The sequence below is a fragment of the Pleurotus ostreatus genome (assembly GCF_014466165.1).
Source record: "Pleurotus ostreatus strain PC9 chromosome Unknown scaffold_8, whole genome shotgun sequence".
Taxonomy (NCBI): Eukaryota; Fungi; Basidiomycota; class Agaricomycetes; order Agaricales; family Pleurotaceae; genus Pleurotus; species Pleurotus ostreatus.
In genome coordinates this window covers 1,204,534-1,230,103 of record NW_023503163.1, presented here as the reverse complement: position 1 = coordinate 1,230,103, position 25,570 = coordinate 1,204,534, and the positions used below count along the sequence as shown (strand labels likewise).

The 25,570-nt window shown below is 50.5% G+C and overlaps 9 protein-coding genes across 9 annotated transcripts; 5 read left to right on the top strand and 4 right to left on the bottom strand.

The window, feature by feature from the left end:
- Window positions 1-2,686: 2,686 nt before the first annotated feature.
- COP3_2 (Alpha-muurolene synthase) lies at window positions 2,687-3,952 on the top strand (the record flags this gene model as incomplete). The annotated part of the gene is made up of 4 exons (XM_036780247.1): window positions 2,687-3,132; window positions 3,187-3,475; window positions 3,534-3,766; window positions 3,838-3,952. 4 exons carry the CDS (start codon window positions 2,687-2,689, stop codon window positions 3,950-3,952), a joined length of 1,083 nt encoding a protein of 360 aa, XP_036627630.1.
- Window positions 3,953-4,459: 507 nt separating this feature from the next.
- Window positions 4,460-6,052, bottom strand: PC9H_010753 (uncharacterized protein; the record flags this gene model as incomplete). The annotated part of the gene is made up of 1 exon (XM_036780246.1): window positions 4,460-6,052. The coding sequence occupies one exon, from the start codon at window positions 6,050-6,052 to the stop codon at window positions 4,460-4,462; it is 1,593 nt and encodes a 530-aa protein (XP_036627629.1).
- A 1,683-nt stretch (window positions 6,053-7,735) lies between these two features.
- On the top strand, window positions 7,736-9,879 carry PC9H_010752 (uncharacterized protein; the record flags this gene model as incomplete). The annotated part of the gene is made up of 5 exons (XM_036780245.1): window positions 7,736-7,816; window positions 7,875-7,989; window positions 8,039-8,055; window positions 8,105-8,142; window positions 8,190-9,879. 5 exons carry the CDS (start codon window positions 7,736-7,738, stop codon window positions 9,877-9,879), a joined length of 1,941 nt encoding a protein of 646 aa, XP_036627628.1.
- Window positions 9,880-11,512: 1,633 nt separating this feature from the next.
- Window positions 11,513-13,036, top strand: PC9H_010751 (uncharacterized protein; the record flags this gene model as incomplete). Its single annotated transcript, XM_036780244.1, has 10 exons — window positions 11,513-11,570; window positions 11,621-11,751; window positions 11,820-11,969; window positions 12,030-12,108; window positions 12,162-12,264; window positions 12,318-12,337; window positions 12,398-12,480; window positions 12,534-12,574; window positions 12,623-12,692; window positions 12,746-13,036. 10 exons carry the CDS (start codon window positions 11,513-11,515, stop codon window positions 13,034-13,036), a joined length of 1,026 nt encoding a protein of 341 aa, XP_036627627.1.
- A 1,368-nt stretch (window positions 13,037-14,404) lies between these two features.
- On the bottom strand, window positions 14,405-15,229 carry PC9H_010750 (uncharacterized protein; the record flags this gene model as incomplete). Its single annotated transcript, XM_036780243.1, has 3 exons — window positions 14,405-14,770; window positions 14,890-15,118; window positions 15,177-15,229. The coding sequence occupies 3 exons, from the start codon at window positions 15,227-15,229 to the stop codon at window positions 14,405-14,407; spliced, it is 648 nt and encodes a 215-aa protein (XP_036627626.1).
- A 285-nt stretch (window positions 15,230-15,514) lies between these two features.
- PC9H_010749 (uncharacterized protein) lies at window positions 15,515-18,540 on the top strand (the record flags this gene model as incomplete). Its single annotated transcript, XM_036780242.1, has 6 exons — window positions 15,515-16,291; window positions 16,342-16,639; window positions 16,691-16,722; window positions 17,316-17,480; window positions 17,536-18,093; window positions 18,148-18,540. The coding sequence occupies 6 exons, from the start codon at window positions 15,515-15,517 to the stop codon at window positions 18,538-18,540; spliced, it is 2,223 nt and encodes a 740-aa protein (XP_036627625.1).
- A 416-nt stretch (window positions 18,541-18,956) lies between these two features.
- On the bottom strand, window positions 18,957-21,031 carry PC9H_010748 (uncharacterized protein; the record flags this gene model as incomplete). The annotated part of the gene is made up of 8 exons (XM_036780241.1): window positions 18,957-19,157; window positions 19,222-19,489; window positions 19,611-19,882; window positions 19,949-20,074; window positions 20,135-20,431; window positions 20,480-20,670; window positions 20,725-20,950; window positions 21,008-21,031. 8 exons carry the CDS (start codon window positions 21,029-21,031, stop codon window positions 18,957-18,959), a joined length of 1,605 nt encoding a protein of 534 aa, XP_036627624.1.
- Window positions 21,032-22,086: 1,055 nt separating this feature from the next.
- PC9H_010747 (uncharacterized protein) lies at window positions 22,087-23,607 on the bottom strand (the record flags this gene model as incomplete). The annotated part of the gene is made up of 7 exons (XM_036780240.1): window positions 22,087-22,320; window positions 22,384-22,449; window positions 22,512-22,631; window positions 22,684-23,179; window positions 23,235-23,327; window positions 23,383-23,500; window positions 23,586-23,607. The coding sequence occupies 7 exons, from the start codon at window positions 23,605-23,607 to the stop codon at window positions 22,087-22,089; spliced, it is 1,149 nt and encodes a 382-aa protein (XP_036627623.1).
- Window positions 23,608-23,891: 284 nt separating this feature from the next.
- TIM9 (protein transporter tim9) lies at window positions 23,892-24,320 on the top strand (the record flags this gene model as incomplete). Its single annotated transcript, XM_036780239.1, has 4 exons — window positions 23,892-23,957; window positions 24,006-24,101; window positions 24,152-24,233; window positions 24,298-24,320. 4 exons carry the CDS (start codon window positions 23,892-23,894, stop codon window positions 24,318-24,320), a joined length of 267 nt encoding a protein of 88 aa, XP_036627622.1.
- Between the last annotated feature and the right edge of the window lie 1,250 nt (window positions 24,321-25,570).

Below are 25,570 nucleotides of genomic sequence, written 5' to 3'. Positions count from 1 at the left end.
CTGACACATCCGCTAAGGTGGCTCGGGGGCAGTCGGAGGGGGGATAGAGAAGGATTCCGTGCGATGGCCCTACGTACGACGATCGCGCGGGAGGTGTGAAGCCGGTAGACCTTATTCCACGCGTGAGGGAGTAAGCAGCAACTTGATTGACTGCTGGAGAGGCATGCCGTGCAACGTGAAGCTTAAGATGTACGTTTGGGGCTCCAATGATTGGGTTTGTTCCCTTCTCAGTAGAATTAGTCAGACTCGTGGTGACATATTGGCAAGGCAAATACCCGTTGCAATCCCCAAAAATGTAGGAACACGGAATGTTGAACTACCATCGATATGGGAGTCGGAGAGGCCTCGACTCGGAAGCGCTGTGGTCGCAATGCGATCACGTGTGGCTCCATCTCCGTTCAGGGGTGCGCGCGACCTGGGCTCGTCGAGTCCTAACCTTGCTTTCACTGGCATGCAGCATCCTGAAGGCTCTCTTGCAGAAAGCTCCAGGTCGCTCGCTTCTGGTGTGTCTGGCCCCTTGTGTACTTACTAATTGAAACCTGTGGACGGAGGGAATGGCACGGAGAGCAACACATGTAAGTACACAAAACCAGTACAGTTGACAACGTTGTCGATAAGCCTTGAAGTTGAATTCTTGCTCTTCGCCGCCAATTCTGACTTCTATGTACAGCCTCTGTTAATGCAAGTATGAGTATGGACCCAACTGCTGTTGCATGTCGCTGTACCTCGTCCTCAACTAGTTTCAGTCATGGTGATGTCCACCACTCCAGCCGCCTGCATGAGCCCATGCCTTCTACGTAAAGGTGAGCGAGAAAGGGCACTTCACCCACGAGTACTTGTCATGACCGTCTCTCTGAGCCCGCACCAGTTGGCAGGGGTCGGGAGACTAGAGGTACGTTCTTAGAATTTGTACAATCGTCGTCGAGCCGACCGTTGTATTTCTTGTAGGCGAGGGCCAGGATGCTACTACTGTAGTACTGCTTTCCCTTCGTAAGTTCTGTCGACACCGCACAATCAGTGGCTTGTCCGGCGGCATGTATGGCCAGAACCGTTAACCAAGCTCTCGAAAGGAATGCGCTCACGGTCGGAGTCGCTTACCAAGGGACTGCAGCATGAAAGGCGGTATCGCCAGCACCGCGGCCTACGCCCTTGTGCAGCATCGCGACAAATTCATGGACACCCCGGCCCTGTTTCCAACCTATCCACCAAAAATGTCGGTCCCCGCCATTAGCAATGTCAACCTTGGTACATCTTGACTCCCCCCCAATACAGAAACTTCTCGCGTCAGTTGCGTGAGTGTAGCCATTCGTTCAAAATATTAACCTCGGTGACATAAATTCATATTAGTTCAAATGATATCTTCGGGAACATTCGTCCAAGCTGCACACGCCAACGATAGAACGATGAAGTCACTCATGAGCAAATTGCCTGACAGCTGGGCGTCGGCCGCTGCATAGAGCTCTCCAGGAATTCCCAGCCTTCGTGATATAATTTCGACGCGTCTCCTTGACGTCTCCTGGGAAGCAAGCGCGTTATTTGCTATTATTTGGTCGCGAGCGATGGCCCAGTTTGCAACTCCGAGACTACGATCAACTCGAACTTGGTTTACCAGGTAAGGTGTCCAGCGACCTTTTTGCGTGCCCTAAACCATCAACATTTCTATCATGCCAAGGCTTTGATTTCAAGAAATCCCACCCGACAAACACCCCTCTCATTTTACAGCCCAAGGATCCGCCGTGCTATCTTCGGTGGGTTGTCCCTGTTCCATGGAATATACGCCGGCCACCTATCTTTGAAACAATGACAAAAGAATCCACTATCACGGTCCGAACCTTGCTTGCTTTGTCTCTTGAATGAAATAGATCTGGCAGCACCGAAAGATTTGAGTTGTAGCATCTTTCGTGGCCGGCTTTGACATTTCACAGGTCCACTACACATACTTACGGGTTGTTTACAAGCTCGTATCGTCTGTACATTCCGAACTAATGGTATTCGGTGCACCATCGGTGTTCTGAAGGTGCGAGGTTCTTGCTTGCTGTCACTGAGCGATGATATCCATATTCATATTCAATTGCGTATCAGCCCCGCTCAACAATAAACGCGGTTGACATTTGCGATCGGACCCTGGCGCTCCATCCATGGAACCTTTTCTCCTTGTAAGACAATGCCGTCGGTTTGCACTAGCGAGTCAGGATCAGGTTTGATTCAGGACAGCTCAGGACTGGGTGTAACGACGATCTCAAATTTCACATGAGAGGGATCTCGTCTGTATGCCTTCAGAGATTAGGTTGGAACTAGATAGTGCTTGTCTCCGCGATGGCATGAACATAGGAATTCCAGCGCCAAGGTCAGATTTTCATATTGTTTTGTGGCTTTAGACTACTTGCAGACGTCAGTCATCTCATATGCCCCTATATCGGACAAAGCGAGCTCATTCTCTCCCTCCTAGAAAATGAATATTCTCGTGGCATCTGCATTGTCCTTACCACTCATTTGCGCAACCCTTAACCGATAGATTCAGGGATATGTCTCACCACAGAATGGCACACTTTGGGGGCCAAGATCTCATAATCTGCCACTTCTCTTGTTCGACTCGACGGCTTTATAACCGAGCGCAAATTCTGGGTGGTGCTCAGGTCGTTCTATCGCTTCCTACCCACCCATTACTCTACCTCTATATCCCACAATGGCCCCCACCGCCTCCTTCATACCCGATTCAGAGAGGGCACCCTCGTCCTTCATACTTCCCGATCTTGTCTCTCATTGCAAGTTCCCTCTCACATATCACCCCCAAGGCGACGAGATAGCTCTCCAATCCGTTACCTGGCTCGATGCTATGTGTCCCGACCTCTCTCCCAAAGCCCGAAAGGCTCTTTGGGGCCTTCAGGCCGGGGAGCTCACCGCTTATTGCTACCCCGACTCCACCGCCGAACGTCTTCGAGTCGTCAGCGACTTCATGAACTACCTCTTCCATCTCGACAATATCAGTGACGGTATGATGACCCGTGAGACCGACGTTCTGGCCGATTCAGTCATGAACGCGTTGTGGTACCCCGAGGAATACATGCCCACACACGCCAAAGGGAAGGTGCAGCCTGCTGAAGAGCTCAACGCTGGAAAGATCGCCAGAGAGTGAGTCCAGCCGCTATCCTCAACATTCTCGCCAATTCTCATCGTTTATTGCAGCTACTGGTCCCGCTGCATCACAGACGCTGGGCCGGGCGTTCAAGCGCGCTTCAAGGAGAGCCTTGAGCTATTCTTCGAGGCTGTCAACGTGCAGGCTCGTGCCCGTGACGCGGACGAAGTTCAGGACCTCGAATCCTATATCGACGTTCGCCGCGACACTAGCGGCTGCAAGCCCGTCTTCGATCTCATTGAATACGCCATGGGCTTCGACCTGCCAGAAGAGGTTGTCACCAACCCCATCATTAAGGCCCTCAATCAAGGAACCAACGACCTCGTCACCTGGTCCAATGTAAGTTACACGTCCATCCATTTTGTTCTATATATCTGACCGTTACCTCTCACAATAGGACATTTTCTCCTACAACGTCGAGCAGTCCCGCGGTGACACCCACAACATGATCGTCATCCTCATGACCTACCACGGCCATACGCTCCAAAGTGCCGTCGACTATGTCGGTGACCTCTGCAGCAAGACGATCGACACTTTCATCGAAAACCGCACAAAAGTTCCTTCGTGGGGACCGGAGATCGACGTAATGGCCCAAGCCTATGTTCAAGGCTTGCAGGATTGGATCACTGGGTTCGTAATTGCACTAGTACTCTTTATATTTATCCTAGAGCTAACACACTACACCTTGCCCTTGCCCTTAGTTCTTTGCACTGGAGCTTCATGACCCACCGTTACTTCGGCACCAATGGCGCTGAAGTGAAGAATACGAGGTTTGTGAAGTTGCTGCCGTTGAAGGGCGAACCCACGGTGGCCTAGTCTTCTTCTATTGGTTGTACCTGACGAACCTTCTACGACACGCTTAAAAAATTTGTATCACAACCCCTTCTTACGACCCCTTCGACTTTCATCATGTCTTCGACCGGATTGATTACTGAGTTTTTGGTATATTTCCTTCCCGTTTACGAATTTTTACACCATATCCCTTAGATGCTGTGTATGTCCATAGAATGTGTATTGTATGTATATATATATATGACAAGCGAACTTGATTGAGACGACCAGCAGTATCATCACTTCATTCACCGTGGACCGTCTAACATATCGATCGAACTTGGGTTTGATCTTCTCCCCGAGAAAGGAGGTACCCTCACATTGCCATGGAGTCGTCATAGTAGCATATCAGGACAAGAGGGTTGGCAATATGATATACTTGGAACCTACTTGCGAACACAGCAGCACGGGTACAACACGCAGGTAGACGGGCCTACTGTTCATGCAGCGAAAGGAATCATTGTCCACATTCATAAGAACTGATGCTTACACTTATATATCATAGCGAAACACTGCTCCACCAAGCCGTGGACGCAGCGCCTGTCCATGGATCTGGGCAAACCGTTCGCATCCCATGATCGACACCTCTCTGAACGTCCCCTCACCGCAATGATAGTCTACCATGACTTCCGCGCGCCGACTTAACGTCTCCAGTATAGCATCACCTGATACCCTTATACAATCGAACAGCCGCAGTACACCCAGCCTGGGTACGCGTAGTTTTACGGTCCCTCTGCCCGATGACTCGTAATACGGCGCTAGCAGCCTGATGACGTTGTCCGACAAATCCGAGGCGACGATGCTGAACTCCTCCAGCTTGTGGAGATGATCAAAGATATATCGGAAGTCTTTCGTGCGCATGTCACTGCAATCCATATCCAGCACCCTCAGTGGGGGATTCGACCTCTTGATCAGCTTCCTCAGACCCATCCCTGTGGCCCGATCACTCGATGGCGACCGAGAGAAGTCCCCGCTCTCGTCATCCGAGTCGCCCTCGTCTCCTTCATCGACGTGTGGCGGTAGGGGGAAGTCGACGTTGAGATAGGTTAAGTAGAGTTCGGAGAGTGTGGGTGTGTGGATACGCGACAGAATGGTGCGCGTCGAGCATGTGCTGCGCAAGCGGAGGACTTGAAGGTGGGGGAGGTAGACAACAGGGAGTTTCTCTTCTACAAAGGTTTGATGGCCGTCTTGGCCATCACTGTCTTCGTCTATATCCCGTCTCAGCGTCCATCCCATAAATACGAACTGTTGCAAGTTCGGACATGCGGCAAGAAAAGCCAGCAGCGCAGAGGGCTTCGTATACACCTCGGGTAGTGCATCGCATATGTGTATTATTGTCAAATAGATGGGGTGAATGCGAGATGGTGATGGAAGGGCGTCGACGGCGACTCCCAAAGTGTTCTGGCTAATGTCTAAGTTGACGGAGTCTTTGACGCCATCTTCTTCAGGGATTCCCAGTATTGCGCTCGCTATACTGCCACTGTCGCCACGCACGGAGATAGCCAATTTCGTCGTCCTGCCTACATTCTGCAAGAGATACACTCCATGGGTGTCTGGGCCAGTCAAAGCAAACGAACGCCACCGCTTCTGCGGTTGAGATAGAAACGGGGAGAGGAGGAGGAGGATATCGTCCCTCTCTGCAACGTTCACCTCCACATCAAACTCCAGAGGCTCACTCTTCATCATCCAGTATAGCGCGTGAGTCTGGAGAGCGCTGATATCGCGCGCGCGGCTATCCAATACAATGAGCCGCCACACTGATGGTGCGTTGAAAACGATGGACCTCCAAGGTTGACATACGGAGGCGACGGTAGTGAGCGGAGAAAGACTGTCGATGTGCGCAAGGTACGTGAAGATCTCGATTAAGACTTCAGATGGGAGGTCTTGGATGGACGTTGGAGTACGAGCGGGACATTCAGGGTAGATTAGCGGCATCGTTTCAGCTAGAGAACACGGAGATTGGGAGGAAGGAGGAATTTCATTAGCGGACCAGAGGTTACCGAGCGGTGTCCGTCTCCGGTCGATCACGTGGAACTCCTTTACTACCCCTGAGACGCCTATATTGACTGGTCGCTGGCGAAGCATGCTCTCAATTCGTCACGGCGCCACATCTTCCTCTTTACAAACTAGTGTGCTACAATCTTCGCAGCTTAAGCTGTAGCGCTACGATAACGACCATTACAGGATACGAACCGCACGCGGCCGTAGGCACAGTCTCGGGTTTCTCGACGGACCTGCAGAATTAAAGGTATTTCTTCGATTGTGCGGCGCGTCTCTAAACATGTAGCAGTGACATATGTCCATATATTATAGACCATCGCCAAGCTTTTGTGTTCTCAAAAACTCTGAAACCATCAAATGCAAGGGTTGTGTGGGGCGCAGGTTAAGCGCAGGCCCGTTCCGTTTTGGAGACGTCGGCGAAATGCTGGAGCCTGTGCGTGGTATTGTTAGGTGTTACCGGTTCGTTGGTTCTCCTGGACGCATCGAAGGCAGGAATGAGAATAAGTTTACGCCCTTGTACACCCCCCGCTCTACATGGTCCGATGGGAAAGACGGTCTCTCCAATCGAAGCAAGCAGTTGGAGTTGGGTCGTTTACTAAAGGCCTTACATCTGAGTCGCCGATCATGTAGAATGTCTTCATTGTACTTAGGCTATTTGTATCGGACGAGGGCTCGATGTACTACATGAGTGCTGAGGGCGTCTTGATAATATTGGAGATGCGCGGGAGGTTCTGGTAGACGTCCAAGTTCAGAATAGTGAGTAATCTCGGCCACCAGCTTCTCGAAGAGAAGGGAATCTCAGTCTGGGCCGGTACCGGGGTGCACGATGCGTGGGCTTATCTATGTTGACACAAGTTCAATACCGCACTGTCCATCACGTTGGAACTCTTCCTGCGTTGTTCGCTTCGTTCATGTCAGTGTTGCATTGCAAGGCCAGAAGCATGGCGTATAAGCGGCGGCGACGTCCGTGAGTGGTATAGGGCATCAAGTGCAGTGAATGCGGTGTTATGATATACTCGATTGATATCAATTATCTAAGTTTTCGGTGATGGGAACGATGCACTTATGTTAGTGCATGCTGTGGGAAGTAAGTGGCGAGCGTGAAGCGAGTCGGCAGAGGTGGACAGTACGCAGGAAGGTATCCAGCACGGTAAGCGTCGATGACCTGCCAGTGATGCATGCATTGCATGGGTTGCTGCATCAGTTCTGTCAGTTGACTGTCAGTGAAGCTAAGGTGCACGTGCGGGCGTTGTATGTTTTCGTCCCAGATTCGGAGAACATACTTCCGAGAGGCGCCCGCATGCCTGGATAAGGACATATGACATTAAGAATGGAAGCGACTGCAAGGAACGGCCACGGAGTCGATAGGATCTGCGGAGGTCACATTCAGCCTTGAGGCCACCTATTGAGGAAATTCCAAAGGAGGAGTTCCCTCTCTGATGGCTCGGCTGGAAATGGCACCGAGGCCCCCCTGTAACGTTACGCCCTTGACGAGTTGGAAAGAGAACGTTGCCAACGACATGGCTGTTGAAGGGAGACGAGAATCGATAGGTGAAGGAACGAGCGGGAGATGGGTTGGCAACATGGCGGGGGCGCGGGAAAATTCTCGGTCAGTCGGCCGGCAGGCCTCGATCATTTCTTAATCTTATTCGGCAGCCCTGACACCTCCTCCAACTCCCACATGGACTTTTATTATGCCAACTTCCCTTCGTCCCTCTTCCTCCCTTCCTCCTCCCTCCTCCCCCTCCAGCCCGCCCATCGTCGCCCATGAGCTCGGCGCGCAGGTACTCGTCCCAGACTCGACCAAAAACATACCAACCCACCCTCCATGGCCTTCTCTCCCTCCCAGTAAGTCATACTCAGCTCGAACCGTAAATCAGGGCCATTTAACGCGCATTGACACTAGCATCGGCTGTGCCACCCTCCACAAGCCGTGGGCAAGGTCAGGTCATGCGGTATGACACCCATATACAAAGTTCGCCTCGAGGATGTTTTGAATAGGAAGCATCTGCCACCTCTTGGTGAGTTTTGTGGCAGTTTCCACTTGGCATAAGCTCAACGCGCATATAGGCTTGAAGGATTTCGAGGTACGCCTCAGATAGCGCCAGAACGTGCGATTACTGACTGATATCGAAGGAATGGCTGCTGTATGTCGAGCTATGCCCGGAAAATCTGTGCGTGATATATTTTCCTGGTTGCTTAATTGCTAATTTGCCAACAGTTACTTTGTGCTATGGTTGCGAGAGTACACTGTTCGCTACGAGCACTGGGTTCGAACCTGCAAGACACACAGAGAGTCTAGCGATTATCGCGTATCGTGGCCCTTAGAATCTTCATCTCAACTTGCCATGTTCTACGCCCGTGCAAAGCAGACCTTCTTCACCGCCAACTCAGATTACGAACTTAACGTCCCATCCGACATCCTCACGCCATTCCATCTTCAAAATGGCTCCCTTCACCCCGACCCTGCTGTTTTTGGCGAAGTCTCCGCGGAGGTGAACAAAATGCTGCAAGAAAGCTTGGATAGATTTGTCCTCGCAGCTTATAATAACGTCGGAAATAATCGAGTTCTGTGTGGTATGATCGCTGGTGTAACGTTCACACTGATCGGCGGCCTCCCTCCCCTCGCCGCCAACTTCGCGCTGGGTGCATCCCGGTGGCTACGCCTTGTTGCCATCCCCGGTATATGGCTAGGACTCACTATCTTCCTAGCTGCATTCTATGGGGTGTGCCTGGGGATCTACATTTTTGGTGATTTCCGTCAGTTGCGCAAGTTCGAGCTAGCCAGGCCACCAATATCACGTCCCCAAACATTGACGCATAATCTACGAGCCCGACCTATCATTTCCTCCCCTTTAGTCGCCCCCGTCGCTCCGCGGCATCCTCCTTCCACTCCTCCAACACTCCCAATCCCACCCCCACCCCAGCCGGCCCGCCTCATTATCCCCTCACCACCCGTTGCTCACGTTAACGACTCCAACCCTATCCTCTCACGCTCACCCCGTGCCCGCACTCCCAGCATCTACTCCAACTCCTCCTGCTCCTCTTCCTCTTCTTCATCCTCTCGTACATCCTCCGAATCCCCTGGTGCCGAAATCCACATTTCGCCAGCTTACTATGACCCGGACCCGATCGAAGGCCCTGCAACAACACCCATCTCCCTCGATGTCAACTACGAATTCCCCCCAGGCGGTAAATCGGCCCACGACATCGACGATGATATGACGTCGTTCGCTACCACAGCCTCCTTCATACACCCCTTCGATTCAGTGGGTTTAAACTCGATGGATTTCGAGAAGCATCCACCGGAGGATCATCAGCCTATATCACCTTTTGATTTCGATTCGTTGCCCTCTCGGCGGTCGGCGGTGGTGATGATACAACCTGAGCGCGCGCCTTGGGGTGGAGCTTCGAAGTTTTCGCTGAGGGCGATGATGGCTGGGATACAGATGTGGTGCACGGGGAATAGGTGGTTGCTTTCCGTTGATAATGTCGCTAGGGGTGTGGATTTAGAGAAGGGGGAAGGTGTAATAGCTCCTGAGGGTATTAGCGAGAAAGAATCCAGGCGCAGTAGTGTTCATATTTCCGATCCCCCAATACCACCACATCTCCCCCCACCTCCTCACCCACAATCCTCACAACAACCTCGATCTACACAAGACCCACCCACACCCACAGAACTGAAAGACGCAATCGTTCATGCAATTGCGCACACGCCTGTAGAAGCACGCGTACGGACTCAATTCAAGTTAGTGAAAGCCGTACCGGCGTTCGCATCGCCGCTAACGAAAGTCTTGAACCCGATTGTGGTGAGGGGACAGTGGGAGATTGTAGTTAGGTCGGCGGCGTTGGCGTTCTTGTTAAGTTGGGTGGTTGTGGGGAGTTTGGTCGCTATTCCCGTGCGGAGATGAGTGACTCGCATACAGCAAGTATTCGTATGTACTTCACTCGCAGTCATCATCTCACACCCGGATACATAATAAATAATGTCGCAACCTTAACATCCCCCCGTCATTTTCCATACCCCTCTGTCTTACATGCTATCTCCCTACAATAATGGTCACTCGCTACTGATCGAAATACTCCGAATACCTCGCTGCTTTGTCTCCCCGTGTATCCTTGCTTACTACTCACTTTCTTTAACTTTGATACTACACTACATTTGCATTTATGCCTGATGCATTGTCCTGTACTTATATTCCCCCTCCTTTTCCTTCTCGTTTCTGTTTCTCATCTCGGGTTCTTCGCTTCCCAGTACACTTTGCATCACGCGCTCCTGCATTTTTTGTTGCTTCCTAGTATTAACCGCTTTCGTCTCTCCTTTCCTTCCATGTTGTTCCTACATAGCGTTCTGGCTAAACATCAATGTATTTTATCCTCATCGGTACCAATCAAACTCTACGTACGTACAATTGTACAATTTCAGTTAGTCTGAAAGCTTCTGAATCTGTGAGTCCCATCATAGACGACACAATTACATTAATAGCCAATAGGTGGGCCGTGGCACCGCCGAGGGGGCGAATTGCAAAACCAACAGCCAGGCCGGCCAACGCCAACGTCCGGTGCTGAGACCGATATTATGAATATACTTTCCCATTAAGCCTCGGACCGACGCGGCCACGGCCTAAACGGATCATAATGAAGTTACTGGACTTCCTTCCCCTCAGGAGTCTGGAGTATGGCGCCTGTCAGATTATTATGCTAAAGTGCCATTCGAATCAAGGATTTCATCGTCGGTGTCAAGGCCGTTAACGCAGTGAGCGCGCCCGGGGGTCGAGACCGTCAGGGCACCAGAAGGCAGCCTGATCAAGAGAGAAACTTCCGAATTCAAGAGTCAAGTTGAGAGGCATATGGCAGGAGGTTGACAGACAATTGGACGTTTTCGCCATGGTTATCATAATCATAGCACAACTGCCATGCCGCGGATGCTGGGTGTCGTTGTAGCTTTGACACGACGAGACAAATGGATATCAAGGCGATTCGCAGCATCTACGCCTCGCAGTTGTGTGGGTGGTCAGAAGAGAAAGAAGCACAGACTCGTATCAGCTTCGGTGGCGCAGTATTATGATTGCATCCCAAGAAGTCAAGCTTTATTCGTCACATTTAAATCGGTCCTCTTCTGTGTCTTTGAAGTCATACGTGGGCAGTGAGCAGTAGTCAACGGGAATGGGATTCAGGGATTGCGGCGCGCTGTTCTCGGAGGGAAATAACTATGCCCTGAATACCCCCTGGATCTCCTATCTTACTTGGTGCCCAACGGGATTCTCCATCCCGCCTAAAACATCCCGACTAATCCTCCTTACCACCTTCTTGAGAACCACTGTCCGCTCGCAGTAAGGGTTATCTAGGAAACTCCCTACCCCGAACTCTGAACTGCTCTCGTAACAGGATTCCAAATACAATATATCTGTATGATCATTCCTGCCAAATGCCGCGAGCATGCTGTATTGAATCTAACCTATTCAACCGGCTCTATTACCTGTGTGCTTCAGAGGTACTTATAAAAGTCGCTGCGATTCATTCCAATGACCATTACTGGCTGCAATGCCCAACTTAATCCCTGCCATGTTGCTCGGGGCAGTCCTGGAGACTCTTCTCTTTGGTTCGTTCCCATTGCAACCTAATCTATCCTTGCCTGATTCGGGAGTACAGGTGCATACCTCGTGGTGTTTGCTACCAGCTGCCTCACATTTTTTACTTCAAGACGCCGCGGATGGCTCAAAGGATCTTTAAACAAAGGCATACTCACCGCGGATCTAGCCATGTTTCTCTCAATCAACGCTGTATGTCATAACATGGGCTTGCCGTACCGTACCCGCTCAGTAGCTATACTCACTTTGACTTCCCGCAGCACTGGGCCCTGGGTATCGCCCGCCTATTTGAGGCGTTTGTGGATGATCGCACCACTGCCCTAGAGTACTTCCAACTGATTTCCGAGAGGAAGCGCGTCGCGAAGGTTGCCTTGTACGTCTTCCAGTGCCTAATCGCAGATATGATCATGGTACCACCACTCCTACTGGGTCTACGTTAGACGTAGGGTCATAAGCTAACGTCTGTACAGGTTTTGCGACTATACTACGTATCCAGCAAATCGTTAACTATATGTGTTTTGCCTATCTTAATGACATCTGGCCTAGCCGGTATGGTCATTTGTTTGGAAATTCAGAACTGGGCTCAACTCGTTCCTCCGTAGTTGCTGGGAGTGGACTGGTCTGGCAATTGGCAACCGCCCAACCCTACCGAGATCCGTTCACTTCTGGCCAATGGGTATGGTGTTGCTTCACGCTTACACTAGCGTCAGTACTCTGCTTCATAGTGCTCTTTTACCCAAATGATTATTGACTTACAGCACCACGATGTATTCAACTTGTGGGTTACTTTCCTCATATTCCTAACCGTAGGGCCGCTGCTAATCAATCATGGTGTTAGTGGTAATCGCCTATAAGCTTTGGTCAAGCCATAAAACGCTCAAGAACATGAATGTCAACCCATTCATCGACTCTCCCGTACCAGTGAGCCCAAAGTCGCTGAACGTCATACATACAGATGATCTTGTTCCTTCTAGCATGTCATCCAGATCATAGTGGAAAGCGCGGCCCTATATTCGTAGGTGCCTTAATTACAGACGCATGGACTGTCTTCACTCCCTCGTAGGACCTGTACATTCGTTTCCTTCGTCCTCTTCTTAGCTCGTTCGAACGCACATTTCGCTGTTCTAGACATGGTAAGCCTGCTGCTACTCAGACTACCACGTCCTCACGAATGCACTCTCCCTAGACAAGCCCCGTTGTGGGGCTTGTGCTCTGCCTCATAGTCGTGAGAGGCCGCATCCCAGGCCACTGCCCGCTGTACCCTCCCACAGAGTCGGTGGTCACGCTGGGGAACACAATGCCAGTAAGTCGGGATCGGGATCGGGATCAGACTCAAACGCTTCCGCCCAACCTTGTTGTGAAGATTGATGAGACCCGCATAATCCATCACGATAGTACTCTCGTGGCTCCTGACAAGACAGAGCAGGAGGAGGATGCGGAAAGTACCGCTGAGGGACATGGCGTAGAGGCATGCTGATAGTCCTGTGTTATGTTCAATCAATGTTGCTCAGAAAGCGCAGCAGTATATGATTGGAATCACCTCCACGGTGTCTCCGATTCTACTAGAAGAATATCATTATATATCGTTGTCGAATCTCTTGCATGTATAGTATATACGACCGTCATTGTCGTGGGTAGTAACAGTCCTAATTAACACATATCGACCTCTCAACTCATGATGCAATTCGCGGCACATATAATTCTACGCTGGGATACTGGGGCGTTGGTAACCACCGCCCCACTCCACCTGGTGGGTATTTAAACGGTGGATGGCACCCAACGTCTATTTTATTAAACTAGGTGTAGGCCAGATTTGGGGTATGATTATACCACGCCGCAGCCGCATGTTCTATTCAGGCCCCAACAAACATCCTCGTCTCCATCGTGTGCCCATTAATAACCATCTAGAACGTCCGCCAGACATTAGAGTGAGGGGTCACTCGCTGTGGCGTCCTAGCATTATAGCCTCGCGCATCAACATTCTTTTCATCTCGGCTAAAGTGATAGTGAAGTTGGCTTCTTCAGTTCAGTGTCTATCCGGGGTGAATGTTGACACGCCTTGGGGGGGGAGTGCAACGTTCGACCTGACGGCTTCCCGGTGCCCCCGTCCTTCTCAGCATGGTCTCATTCCTGGCTCTAGAAGCTGAATTACATCCGATGTGGGTTAGATGCGTTGATGGGAATGAATTGAGAATAAAACGCACCGTTACTTAAGTGTCGTCTACAGACTGTGAAGCGTGTTGGACGCACCTTTTGAACGACAGGTGCTGCATGCAGTGGGACGCGGTGGGGCAGTTGGGGTCTTCAAGAGGCTTTAATGAGATATGGCTGCTACCATAAAGAAACAACGCAAACACTATCATAAACGTGTGACGCACCATGCGAGGTGGAGGCAGACAGTGTGTGTTTGTGTAGTCCGCGGATTATAATCGATTGTAAATTGGCGTGACGAGAACGTGTTGTGTTGTCATGATGTTCCATTGCTCGTGTGATATAGAACTGGACGTTGTCCGTGCCTCGAAAGAGAGACTAGGACGACGCGCCACATAACTTCAGCGTGAGACGAATAACGCCCGCGTGAGCTACAACACCCCAATGCATGTGCAATAGCGCAGCGTCCGTATGAACCAGTGGGTGGACACGGTGCTCATCATACCCTAAGCCTCTTGGTAGACATGTGAAGGGACGAAGAGCTTGTCGTCATTTGCACCCGGGTGCGTTCTGCTTTCCGCGTGAATGAATGTTGAATGATGGTACAGTGGTATTACAAGAAGTGATGCGATAAAAAGATTCGTTGACGAAAATAGGAATCCCTGTGTGCCAGCCAGAGCTATACATGACGCGCTCAAGAGACCGGGCTCTCTCCCGTCTCGGGCACGGGTTTGAGTGATCGGTATGGAAGACGAGCCACTCCGATGGCTACTTCCGGGAGCCCGCGTTCCCCATCACCATCGCCTTTTGCATAGGGCGATTGCGAAGGGAGGGCAACAAGGATAGACACTTGTACCATTGTTTCGGTTGGGGAGGGTCCTTCTGCCTTGCTGTCGTCGAGGGCGCCGAGTTTATTAGGTGCCTCTGCCTGAGAGGGTGCACGTATGGGGTTGGACGATAGGAACATCGACCAAAAGGCTGATTCATTAACCGCAATCAACCGTGGTCTTGAGGCCATTTCTGCGCGTGTGCGGTCAGCTTTGAGTCGCAGAGATAACGGCTGTGTGGCGTAGATCGTGTCAGACTTTTTCGTTTGGAATCGGGGGAAATGGAGAATGGAACGGTCATAAAATCGAGCACAAGTGCGAGCTCGACAAAATTCAAAGAAAGAGTGCTGACCTGAACCTCCTCCCATGTCCCGCCCCCACATTCTACCCAGACATCGTGCAATTTAGGTTTCTTTGTGAGTCGGCTATGTTTCGAGCCTGGAGCTCTAGGAGCTGCGACGAGTCCCTCTTGGATCGCATGATTAATGCGCCTTTCTAAGCGTCGCCGGATAACAAGAGAGCGAAAAACGATAAGCGCAGAGATACCAAGTAGAAGAAAGAGTGTTGCGAGAAAAGTGAATCTAGGACCGCAGGAGATGAGACAGAGGATTTTCAGAGGCTTTTGGGAGGCGCACGTACAAATATAGTTTAGAGGAGACGGGTATCGCCTCGCCACTCTCAACTTCAGCCATGTCGCATGAGTGTTAGGTGAAAGCAAAGATGATTCCAGCTCACGCACCCCTGACTGAAGAGATTCCCCAGACACGTGATCTCGCCGCTCGATTCGTTTCCGCTTTTGGCCAACCAGTCAGTTACCCTCAGCGACTCAGGTATGTCTCTCGTCGCCAGTCGAAGCTTTATCTGACAAGGAACCACAGCGCCCATAAAATCTCCACTAATTGGGCAACCCAGACGAAACTGTCAGAAGCTTCCATTCGGGATATTGCCAACCGTGACGGACATTCACATCGACAATCATGGTCGAGCTCACTGATGATGCGATTCTGGCGATTCTTGACCATATCGAGTGCCGAGCTGTGTTACGTACATTGCTTCTCGTATCCAGACGGTTTCATACCGCTGTCGAACCTCGGTTATACTCGTCCATCGAATTCAACGCGAGCGGCCCTATCACCCTGCGACACAGACTTGACGGCCTTCGACGGCGTATCGTTTCAAATCAGTATCTCGCTTCGAGTGTGAGGAAGCTCCATGTCACAGCCCTCAATTCCTCTCTATTCACGTTAGAAGAATTCTTCCATCTGGACGACATGCTTCGCTATCTGGACGGTCTTAAGGACTTCAAGCTAAGACTACGCTCTCCTCCGGGGGCCATCCTCGCGACCTTGGTCAAAGCGCCTTGCCCATTTGCGCTCACCAAGTTCTCGTGGATGAATCGAACGGTAGACGCGGGAGAATTTTTATATCTTGAAAATCAGCCATCCATCGAACACCTACACATAGCTACACTCGCCGTAATTGGTACCATCAACCTAGTACCTGGAACGTTACCACGACTGAAGGAGTTAGTGGTACCGACACCAATAGCCATGGCCATTTTGCCAGGAAGGAAAGTCACCTGCTTGACAATCAACGTCTATTCCCCATTCCCCAACCAAACATCCCTGGCCATGGAAGAGGCTCTTGGGCACATCGAATTCCTAAACTGCACCACGCACAAAACGGCGTTTATCCTTCCTGGTATATGTTCAATGCGCAAGCTACGGTGGTTTCAGTTGTCTCTTCCGCTAGGGGTAAAAACCATTCGCCTTCTTTTGCCTTTCATCTTATCGAGTCCGCACAGATGATGCAACCCAATGTCATCAAAGATATACAGGAATTACTGCAAAGCATAACAGACCGGGCCACGAATTTGACTTACTTCCAATTTTCCGCTTGCCCCTTCCGGGGATCTATGAAGGACCTAGTAACTTCGATCTTCAAGTCAGTCCCTCCATCGTGTCTAGTCGATATCGAGAGGGGGCAAGGAGGAGTATTTGAACGCTACTATGCCGGAAAGCACATATCCTTGGTGTTTGAAGATTGTTCGCCTACTTCAGCAGCGTGGTGGTGGAACGAGGACAAGTTACAACGGGTCTTGGGTAAGAGTCCGTGTCCTTCGTCAGACGATTTGCTGATTTGGTCAAAAGCAGAGTCAAAGGCTTTGTTGGCTGCAAGCTCAGAAGTATAATCAACGTGCGCCATTTTCTGTGGGAGTTTAAATGAATCATATTCCCATAAAACCGAGCGCTGTGCCCCTAATGTCACTGGACGCTTAGCTCAGGAGTCCAGGAGTCCAGGACACGGGTGTGGCACCCGTGCCAGAAGCATGGGCTACATACGCCGATCATGAAAGTAAGTTCGAGGGTCTAAACCTACATACCACCGTGGCTCTAAACTCTATACGCGCGCTGTTCCATCGTTCCCCTCATTCCCACTTTATCTCAGCAAACTTGCATGCACACCTAGCGTCGTATATGAAAGACCACTTGGGGCTATCATATAGCAGCCTCCACCTTAGCTGCGTGTTGCCAGACTTTGTTACTGACCAAGGTCGCGGAACGCCATGAGAAAAGGTAGGCTTCTCAAGTCCAGCTTCTGGGTCCTGACATTTCCCAGGAGTGACTGAAATAGAAATTACTGGCATCTTCCTTTCTCATGACGACTACACATTCCGTTTGTAATAAACGTGTTGGCCGTGCCATGTGTAGGGTGCCCCGAGGCCCCTTTATCAAGCCCTCACGAAATGTGTTAGGCAGGCCCTAGCTGACCCCCTAGGCTCGCCCACCTTTCGCCTACCTCCGCGATCGTACCGCAGCGTCGACTTTCGCTAACTTTCGTTCCTCCGCGACACAACCGATCATTTCTATCTTTTCCTTCGTTATGGTGATGAAACCTTCAGGCAGACCAACACCACTCTCCCATTTTCCCGGCCAAGCGACGGTAAGAACCTCCATTACTTTGATACTTCCCGGATTGATGATATTAATACACATAGGACGAACCAGCCAGCAATCATCGCTGGTCGGAGGTCATCCCGCCAGATACAGGGCTCACTTTTGCTGTTATCTGGGATCCTGAAGATGGGCTTTTAGCTTTCTCCGGAGCAGAGCTCCTAGGCAGTTCAGCGAACTACTTTCCGGACTCACGACCAATTTCGCCTTCCGAAGCCCTAGACGGCCAGTCGCAAGTAATCACGTTGAAGACGCTTTCGTCCGGGAACGTTTTGAGCGAGACGCCAGCGACACTCGCATTCTTCCGCGACACACACCGATTTCTCTTTGCAGGGAGTCGAAGTCGTTTGTCGTCAGCGAAGAGGCCGAGACACGGTGCGCGCACTCAGACGTCATCTACTATCGGCGGCATGGACGTTTATCTGCGTGGATCCTTGCTGGGCAGAGCCCACAAGGATCAAACACATTACTCATGTTTCGACCTTCTTGAACAAGAGTTCGAAGTCAAGCCCTTTAATGACCTCACGAAGACAGATTCGACAGAGAGCTTAGAGATGCGATATAACCGGGCGTTCTCGATATTCCAGGCCCAGCACAATTTGGTGACTACGTTGGCATTGCAATACGAGATAGCACTAACGAGGAGTACATTTCAGAGTTCTCGGTTCTCGACTACGACTACTTCGACTTCGAGTTATATTTCGGTCAAACGAAACGTCGGCGACGAGGACTTTGCGTCGAAGACTTGGTCGATATTAGAGCGCCCGAGCACACCCATCTTCTCTCGACCGACGCTCGCGCATAAGGAATGCCCCAACGCCGACTGCGGAGGCGTCTGCGTTCGGGCTTCGCAACGTTTACGAAAGTACAGACGGAAACGCGTTGATGAGGTAGACATTCCCACTCCACCGGCTGAGGTGCTTCAACGCTCCGAATACAATCATGAAGTAAACTTTCCTACACCAGACTGCCAAAGGGTAACGACACCTATCACGCTTCTTAGGGGCCTGTCGAATAGGTGGAAGAAGGGGCACACGTGTACTTACTAGGTCGTCTATGGTTGATGTGAATACTTGGAGAACGCCGCGCTTCTCCATTTCGTACTCAGTAGGCTTAAACTCCGTCTTCAATTTTAGCTACTATATAGTACATAGTCACCTCCTGTTGCCCCTTCCGTGGGTATCACGTACCTCCTAATGTCCATAATGAACTTTGAGCGACTCGGAGGTTCCACAAGAACTCTCGTTGTACACACGACTCAAATCCATATACCTTTTTGGAGTTGCTGGATTTATATCACGCAGGAATGAAGTAAGTCGCAAGTCGTGGTGGATGGCTTGTCCGTGCTTCAAAGATTGGTTATTAGCCTAAATATTCACGACCGCTTACAAACGACGCGCGGTCAGTAGGCCGCAGGGACGAAGAATCGAGGATGTCCGACTAGAACATAAACATTCCTAAATTATCAATCTAAATGTATCCCTTGCCGTATTGCTGATTCCTTTTGTAAATGCTGTATGTCCGCGACATGGTTGTAGTTCCCTCTCCATACCCCCGACTCGTCTTTTTCGCCCCAATGGAATGTATGGAACGTATCTACTTCATATCCTTCTTCCCATCGTTGTCGGACGTAGGTGGCGTTGAATGGAGGCTCCCATATCCACCACTTCAGACAATACATTCTCGTCAACCAAGCCGCTATGATAGAATGAATGGAATGCTGTACTTACGTGATCGAGGTATAGAATGTCTTCGCTGGGAGGTACGACAAGATGTATCGTGGTTGGCACCGCTATTTCCAAGAAGCAGTCGGTTTCGAGAAATAGGGCCAATATATCCATGAAATCGTCGCGATGTCGCCCAGGAATGTAGACAGTGTCGGCAGAACCCCCCACGAGACGTGTCTTCCCGTCAGTAAAAGACGCCATCCTTGAGCGCATCGTTTCCGGTACTTTGTTGAACGCTCCCATGCAGACCGCCGAGCCAACATGTGGGTCACTATTAGATCTGTGTCAAAAACCCGGTAGAGTGTAGGAATCCTGAGATACGAACCCCCACCTGCGAGGAAAGCGACGGTCAGCTCAGAGACGGCTAATACACAACAAACCCAAAAACATACCACCAGTCTTTCGCCCAGCCTTGCCAACTGGCAGTCACATTCAAGGTAGGGTCGGGAGATATCCTCGCGGGTGGAGCATGCTTGCCTCCATTCTCGTCCGCCTTTACTTGAGGATTAGGTACAAACCTCCCCCACGGAGAATAGTACCAGAATTTTGTTTGATCAAACAGTTGTAACCGGGGGATATTGAGGAGAGTATCAAATGGCGCCCATAAGTAGCCGTCGTAGCAGTTGTGCTCCATCATGGCGGTATAAAGCATGTGATGAGCCATCTAAGGTATTGAGTATGGATATGAGGAGAACCCTCGAGGTGGGGGATTAAAAGGTAGATGACGTACTCTTCCTGCCATTTTATAGAAGTTAGGGTCCGACAAATCTTCGTCTGACTGATATGAATCAACCATTAGATCGTACGAGTGCGAGAAACCAGCATCTTCCCGACTTGCAGGACCAATGAAAACCATCTGTATCATAAAGAGCATCAGTCTGGTCGATAAACAGGGAAATCATAATCAGCAACACACATTAGGGAAGTATTCCGAATAGACTTCTTTATAATAATCCAAGTTAGCACCGTACCGTGCATGGCTGAAGAACACGATTAGCAGTACATTATCGAAATGGTGATATGTGCGGGGCTTGTCGTAGGAGGATTGCGACCGGAGCGGTTTTCGCAGGCAAGTCGACGTGATGGGAGCAAGTTGGCGATGAGGTGCGGCGAACTTCATCGAAGAAACAGCGGACGGGCGCATAGTCGCGACGGCGGTAAAGGCCAGAATAGCAGTCAGACCTACGACGAGCAGAGTTTTCCGCCAAGTATTCTATTCTGCCGTCAATCATGAATCCGAATTCGAGAATATGACGATCACCTTCGTAGCTTCCTCTTCAATCTCTTCCCGAAGTGCATCGGGAGCTGATAAGAAGGTGATGCCACCATAGACAAGCAAGGAGAATGCTACGAGAAGGCCCAAGGATGTGTTTGAGAGTTCTAGTAATGGCGTCATTAGCAGTATAGTTGCATCAAACGACCAGAATACGGCTAGAGTGAATGAGCCTTGGCCTTAACAAATGTCACGTTAGATACTAATATTGCGGGTACGTAGATGAGACCTACAAAAAATGACTGATAAACTCAGTATGCCCGACAGTGCTTCCATGACCATGAGGGACAACACAGGCACCGACAGTGGGAGAAAGCCAGAAGAAAAGAGTTCACTTTGCCGTACTTCTGGGACGGTCGACGGTTTAACCAACGCGATTATTGAGTGGATCACAGCGCCCATAATGAATAATGGGATGTTCAAGACATCAAGGTCTGACTGTGGGTGAGTATTGTAAAGCTAAGGACAGTCATCAACTCGGCGGGAGCCCATGTGTAAGTCCAGCGTTTCACTTACGTGCTCGGTGGCGACAAACACCATGGCGGTGAAAGCACCCAAGGCAAAGGAGTGCAGCCCCATACTGACTTCGCCGAACAACGAGATCTTATTTAACAACTTAGACAGCCGGTCGTACTTAATTGTTATTCACTCACCAAGACGAAAAAAATGCCACAAGACTACAGGTAATCGACAATTCCAGCGCCCATATTTATGAGCGAGATGCGGACTCACCTGCAATAAGAGACCCTGAAGTTGCGTGACTTCGACCCTCCGAAGCAAGCAAGCAGTAGCAATAGGCAGCAGCACCGTCGTCACCGGGATTGCCACACGTTGAGCCTGCGTATAAGGGAGCACTCCTTCCGAGGTGTATATGTGGGAAGTGAACTATGCCATCGTTATACCGCCAATCCGAGGCTCAAGACGACTACGCGACCTACCAAGTAATCAAAGGTTGCATGCGAGCTCGCGACAGCAAACATTAGAATGGAAGGTACCCATGCGGTGGGTCTCCATAAGCCCCCCACTCTCGCGTCCGACCAACCCTCCTCAAACGTCGCTATACTGCGGTACGCTACGACGCCAGTTCGTTTTCGAAAGAGGTAGCATCCAGAGAGAATGAGTAGTTTCAGGACCGCGACAAGTGCAAATCGCGCCGGTGAATGAGAAATCGCGTGTGTGCTTGCGAGGTTGCGGGCAAGCTTTTCCTTCAAGGGCCAGAGGAGCGCGAATGCAATCTAAGAGGGTATAAGGCACAGAACGTGTGCGATAGAGTAACTGAGACTGACGACAAGAGTGAATTTTCTAGGTATCCTCCACTGTGAACATGCTTGCAATAGAGTGGAAAGAGAAGGAGGCATACGGACTCTAAAGGATGTACACCGCCCGACAGTTCTATCCAAAAATAAGCGCCCCGTAGTTCTTGATGGTGCTAACCAAGTGCTAGCAATATTTTTGTTACTTAGAACTCAGATACGATACGACATACAATTGATTGAAGCTAGTACATACTGCTAGGAAAAGATACAGTGGAACATGTAAGTGACACAGATGCTATATAAAAGTCACAGCGATGCCATTGTTTTTCAATCAGAAACCTATGGTCGAGCCTGTTTCTTGAGAAGTTCTCTACGGCCGCGTACACCCTGTCGCAAGCGTTCAAGAACCGGAACAGTCGTCTCCCAAGATATGCATGCGTCTGTCACCGATTGGCCATACTTGAGCATTGACGGCCCAGAGGATGGGATATCCTGGCGGCCTTCCACGAGATTTGATTCAATCATTACTCCCATGATCATATGGGATGTGTCCTCGGCCTCAAGTTGATGTGCCTATTTTTATACAGGTAAGTGGTGAACCACTCTGTCAATGATTTGCTTGCGGCTAAGACTCACAATGTTGTCGGCAACCTCCACTTGCTTCTGATGCTGCTTGGAGCTATTTCCGTGACTGCAGTCAATCTGGGGGGCGATTGGAAATTGTTAGATCAACATCATTAGAAGGCTGGCATCGTTTGGCGTACCATCACTTTTTGCGCCAATCCAGCCTTCGCTAGCTTGGCGCCAGCATCGCGTACGAACTCGGCAGCATAATTGGGGCCCCCTGCACCACCACGGAGGATCACATGGACATCAGGATTGCCCTTTAGGATGCGATGAGTATTTTAGATGTGGTGAGCGGTGGGCGCAACCTACCGTGGTTTCAACGATACTGCTAAGCCCCTCCTTACCCACAGACAAGAAAACGTGGCCGGACCGAGCAGCACGGCAGGCATCAATAGCGATGCCCACGCTGCCATCAGTAGAATTTTTGAATCCGGTGGGCATGGAGAGCGCAGATGTGAGTTCTCTGTGCACCTGGGACTCCGTTGTACGAGCGCCTATAGCTCCCCAAGCCACCAGATCAGCGGTGTATTGGGGCGTAATTGTATCCAGGAATTCGCAGCCGGCTGGCAGGCCCATTTTGGCAACCTCTAAGAGCAACGAACGTGCTATTCGCAGGCCCTTGTTGATCTGGAAGCTGCCGTTGAGGTCGGGGTCATTGATGAGGCCCTTCCAGCCCACGGTGGTTCGGGGCTTTTCGAAGTACACCCGCATGATGATGAGCAGGTCGTCCTTTGCATCATCAGCATACTGTTTGAGGAGTTTGGCGTATTCTATTGCTGATTCGACGTTGTGAACCGAACATGGGCTAAGAGGTAGTATTGTCAGGCCACGATGGATTCGATATAGCAAAGGTAACCTACCCGACTACGACGACAAGTCGGTCATCGTCGCCACGTAGTATATTTTCTGTTGCTAGACGTCCATGGAGCACGGTTTGAGCAGCAAGTAATGTCCTATTTCACGTTTATTGACTGGCAAACTTGCAAAGAATTGGGTCTCGAAACATACAATGGTAGGTCCTCTTGAAGAATTTGGGGAGGAATGAGGGGCCTTGTAGACTTCACTCGACTATTCTCGAGGTGAGTCAGAGCATCTTTGAAAGACAAGGCCATGTTGAGATCGGTGGCTAGATGGGAGTGATGGTAAAACCGCAAATGAGCACGAGTTTATATAGGAATGCTGAAGGCTAACCTATCGGAATGATGACTCACTTTGGGATGAGAAGAGGGACATCTCGCTCGACCGATCTACCGTTGGATCGGGGCGGTGGGTGGATTGAATCTACGAGGCCCAAATGATGAGCTTGCACTGCTGCAGCAAGGGCGAACCGGTCGGAATTATGGTTCAGTACGGCCGACTCTTCTTCGGCGTGGACCAGCTATACGGATTCAGTGCAAGGCAGAGATGGACCAATAGGAGTACATGTTACAGAAATTTCCTGCACGTGACAAACCAGAACGTGCTTCGTCCTCTCCACCACTGCCTTATCCTCGGAAGCAAAACCCTCGCTTGTCAACATGGATTTCTCTAGCTTCAATGCCGCTGAACAGGCTCAGATGACCAAAATCATCGAGAAAAAGCAGGTGCGGGCTCCGTTTTCCGTGAAAAGACCCCCTTCTCAAGGCACGTAGATGCAAGACTTTCTCAGAATGTACTCCAATCTGGTCGAGAAGTGCTTCAATTCTTGCTGTAACGACTTTACGAGCAAGGCGCTCTCATCAAAAGAGGTTCGTTGCCGCTTCTATGCCGATATACGCGCGTCCAACCAGTCTGCTAGGAACAATGTGTGATGAACTGCACTGAAAAATTCATCAAGCACTCAGAGCGGGTGGGATCTCGGTTCGCGGAATTGAATGCCGGTGCGTCTCTACCTCAGCTCACAGAAGCACATACACTGAAGAAACCCACGTCTGTGGTATCTAGAGGCTTTGAACCCCCCAAAGTAGACTGGTATACATCTACGTACGATTCTTACTGCTTTTTGACCGTTTTCTATCCATGTTTAATAATGATACCCTCAACTCTGCAATTTGCCCAGAGCATGGCGCCAGACGTGGCGAAAACTTATAGCCGAAGCCTCACTACGGCTATCTGGCGTTGTCAGTCAAGGTTCCTGACGCATGCCATGAGGGGCCCCAACACAGTCCGCAACACTCGGGCATTATGCCAGTCGGACATTGTCGTCCACGTTACACCCGCAACACGACATAGACTCCATTAGCGTCGTCGCTACCGGTGGTGGACGGTCATGAGCGGGCTCATGGATGTCTCAGAACCGCTTTCTTCCATTGAGGGACAAACGTACTCACTAATCTTGCCCCAGTTTCGTTACCCCTGCGACTGAAGGCTCGAGCACTTGGTCGAAAGGTAGATACGAAATGCACAAATGGCAAGGGGACGTAGGACACGATCTTCTCAACACGGAACCATCGCAGCCGCGCTTCGCTGACCCCGCCTCGCTTGATTAGCTCCCCCGCTAACGCAGCTGGCTTCCAAACTATCCGGCCCTCTTCAAGTCAGTGGGCCAGTCCGTCTTGTCGCTTGTTTCTTGGGCAGTTGGGCCGCGTATGAATGGCCGAAACTGAACGCTTCTTTACCGGCTCTAGAAGGACGCCCAAGAGGCTGTAGAACATGCGGAGCCAGTCCTCGCGATCATAGCCTAAAGACTCTTTCGTCTTTGTTTTGAGGCCGCCATTTGTGATCAGTGCCAATTCAAGTAGATTTATTATCTTCTAGTGCGATTGCGTCCTTCTGGGAGGTTAGAGAGAGACACACACGGCATTGGGCTACTAATCTTCAATCGCCGGAGACCTATTTGAACAGAGGCATAATGGCAGGATTGGGCCCGTGTATTTCTATTAGAAAGAGTCGATTAGTCGACTTCGTACCTTTCGCATACCCCCATTGCCTCCAATTGACTTTTCTAGGATGATTATCGCAAAGACCGGGTACTATGCAGGCATCGTACATCGTTAGCAAATCCTCGCGTTGATGAAACTAAGCACGCCACCAGCCTCTAACAGTCCCCCTCCTTCCCCGCGTTCGAAGAGTCTTCTTGAAAGTGCTCTGCAATTCACCGCCCATTCTATAATAGTACGCTATACTTTGGACGCTCGTCGTTCGCTTGCGCGTCGCTCTAGATTCCCCCTGGCTTCTGTCCTTCTATCTTTGATACGGGATTACCCTTGCACATTGT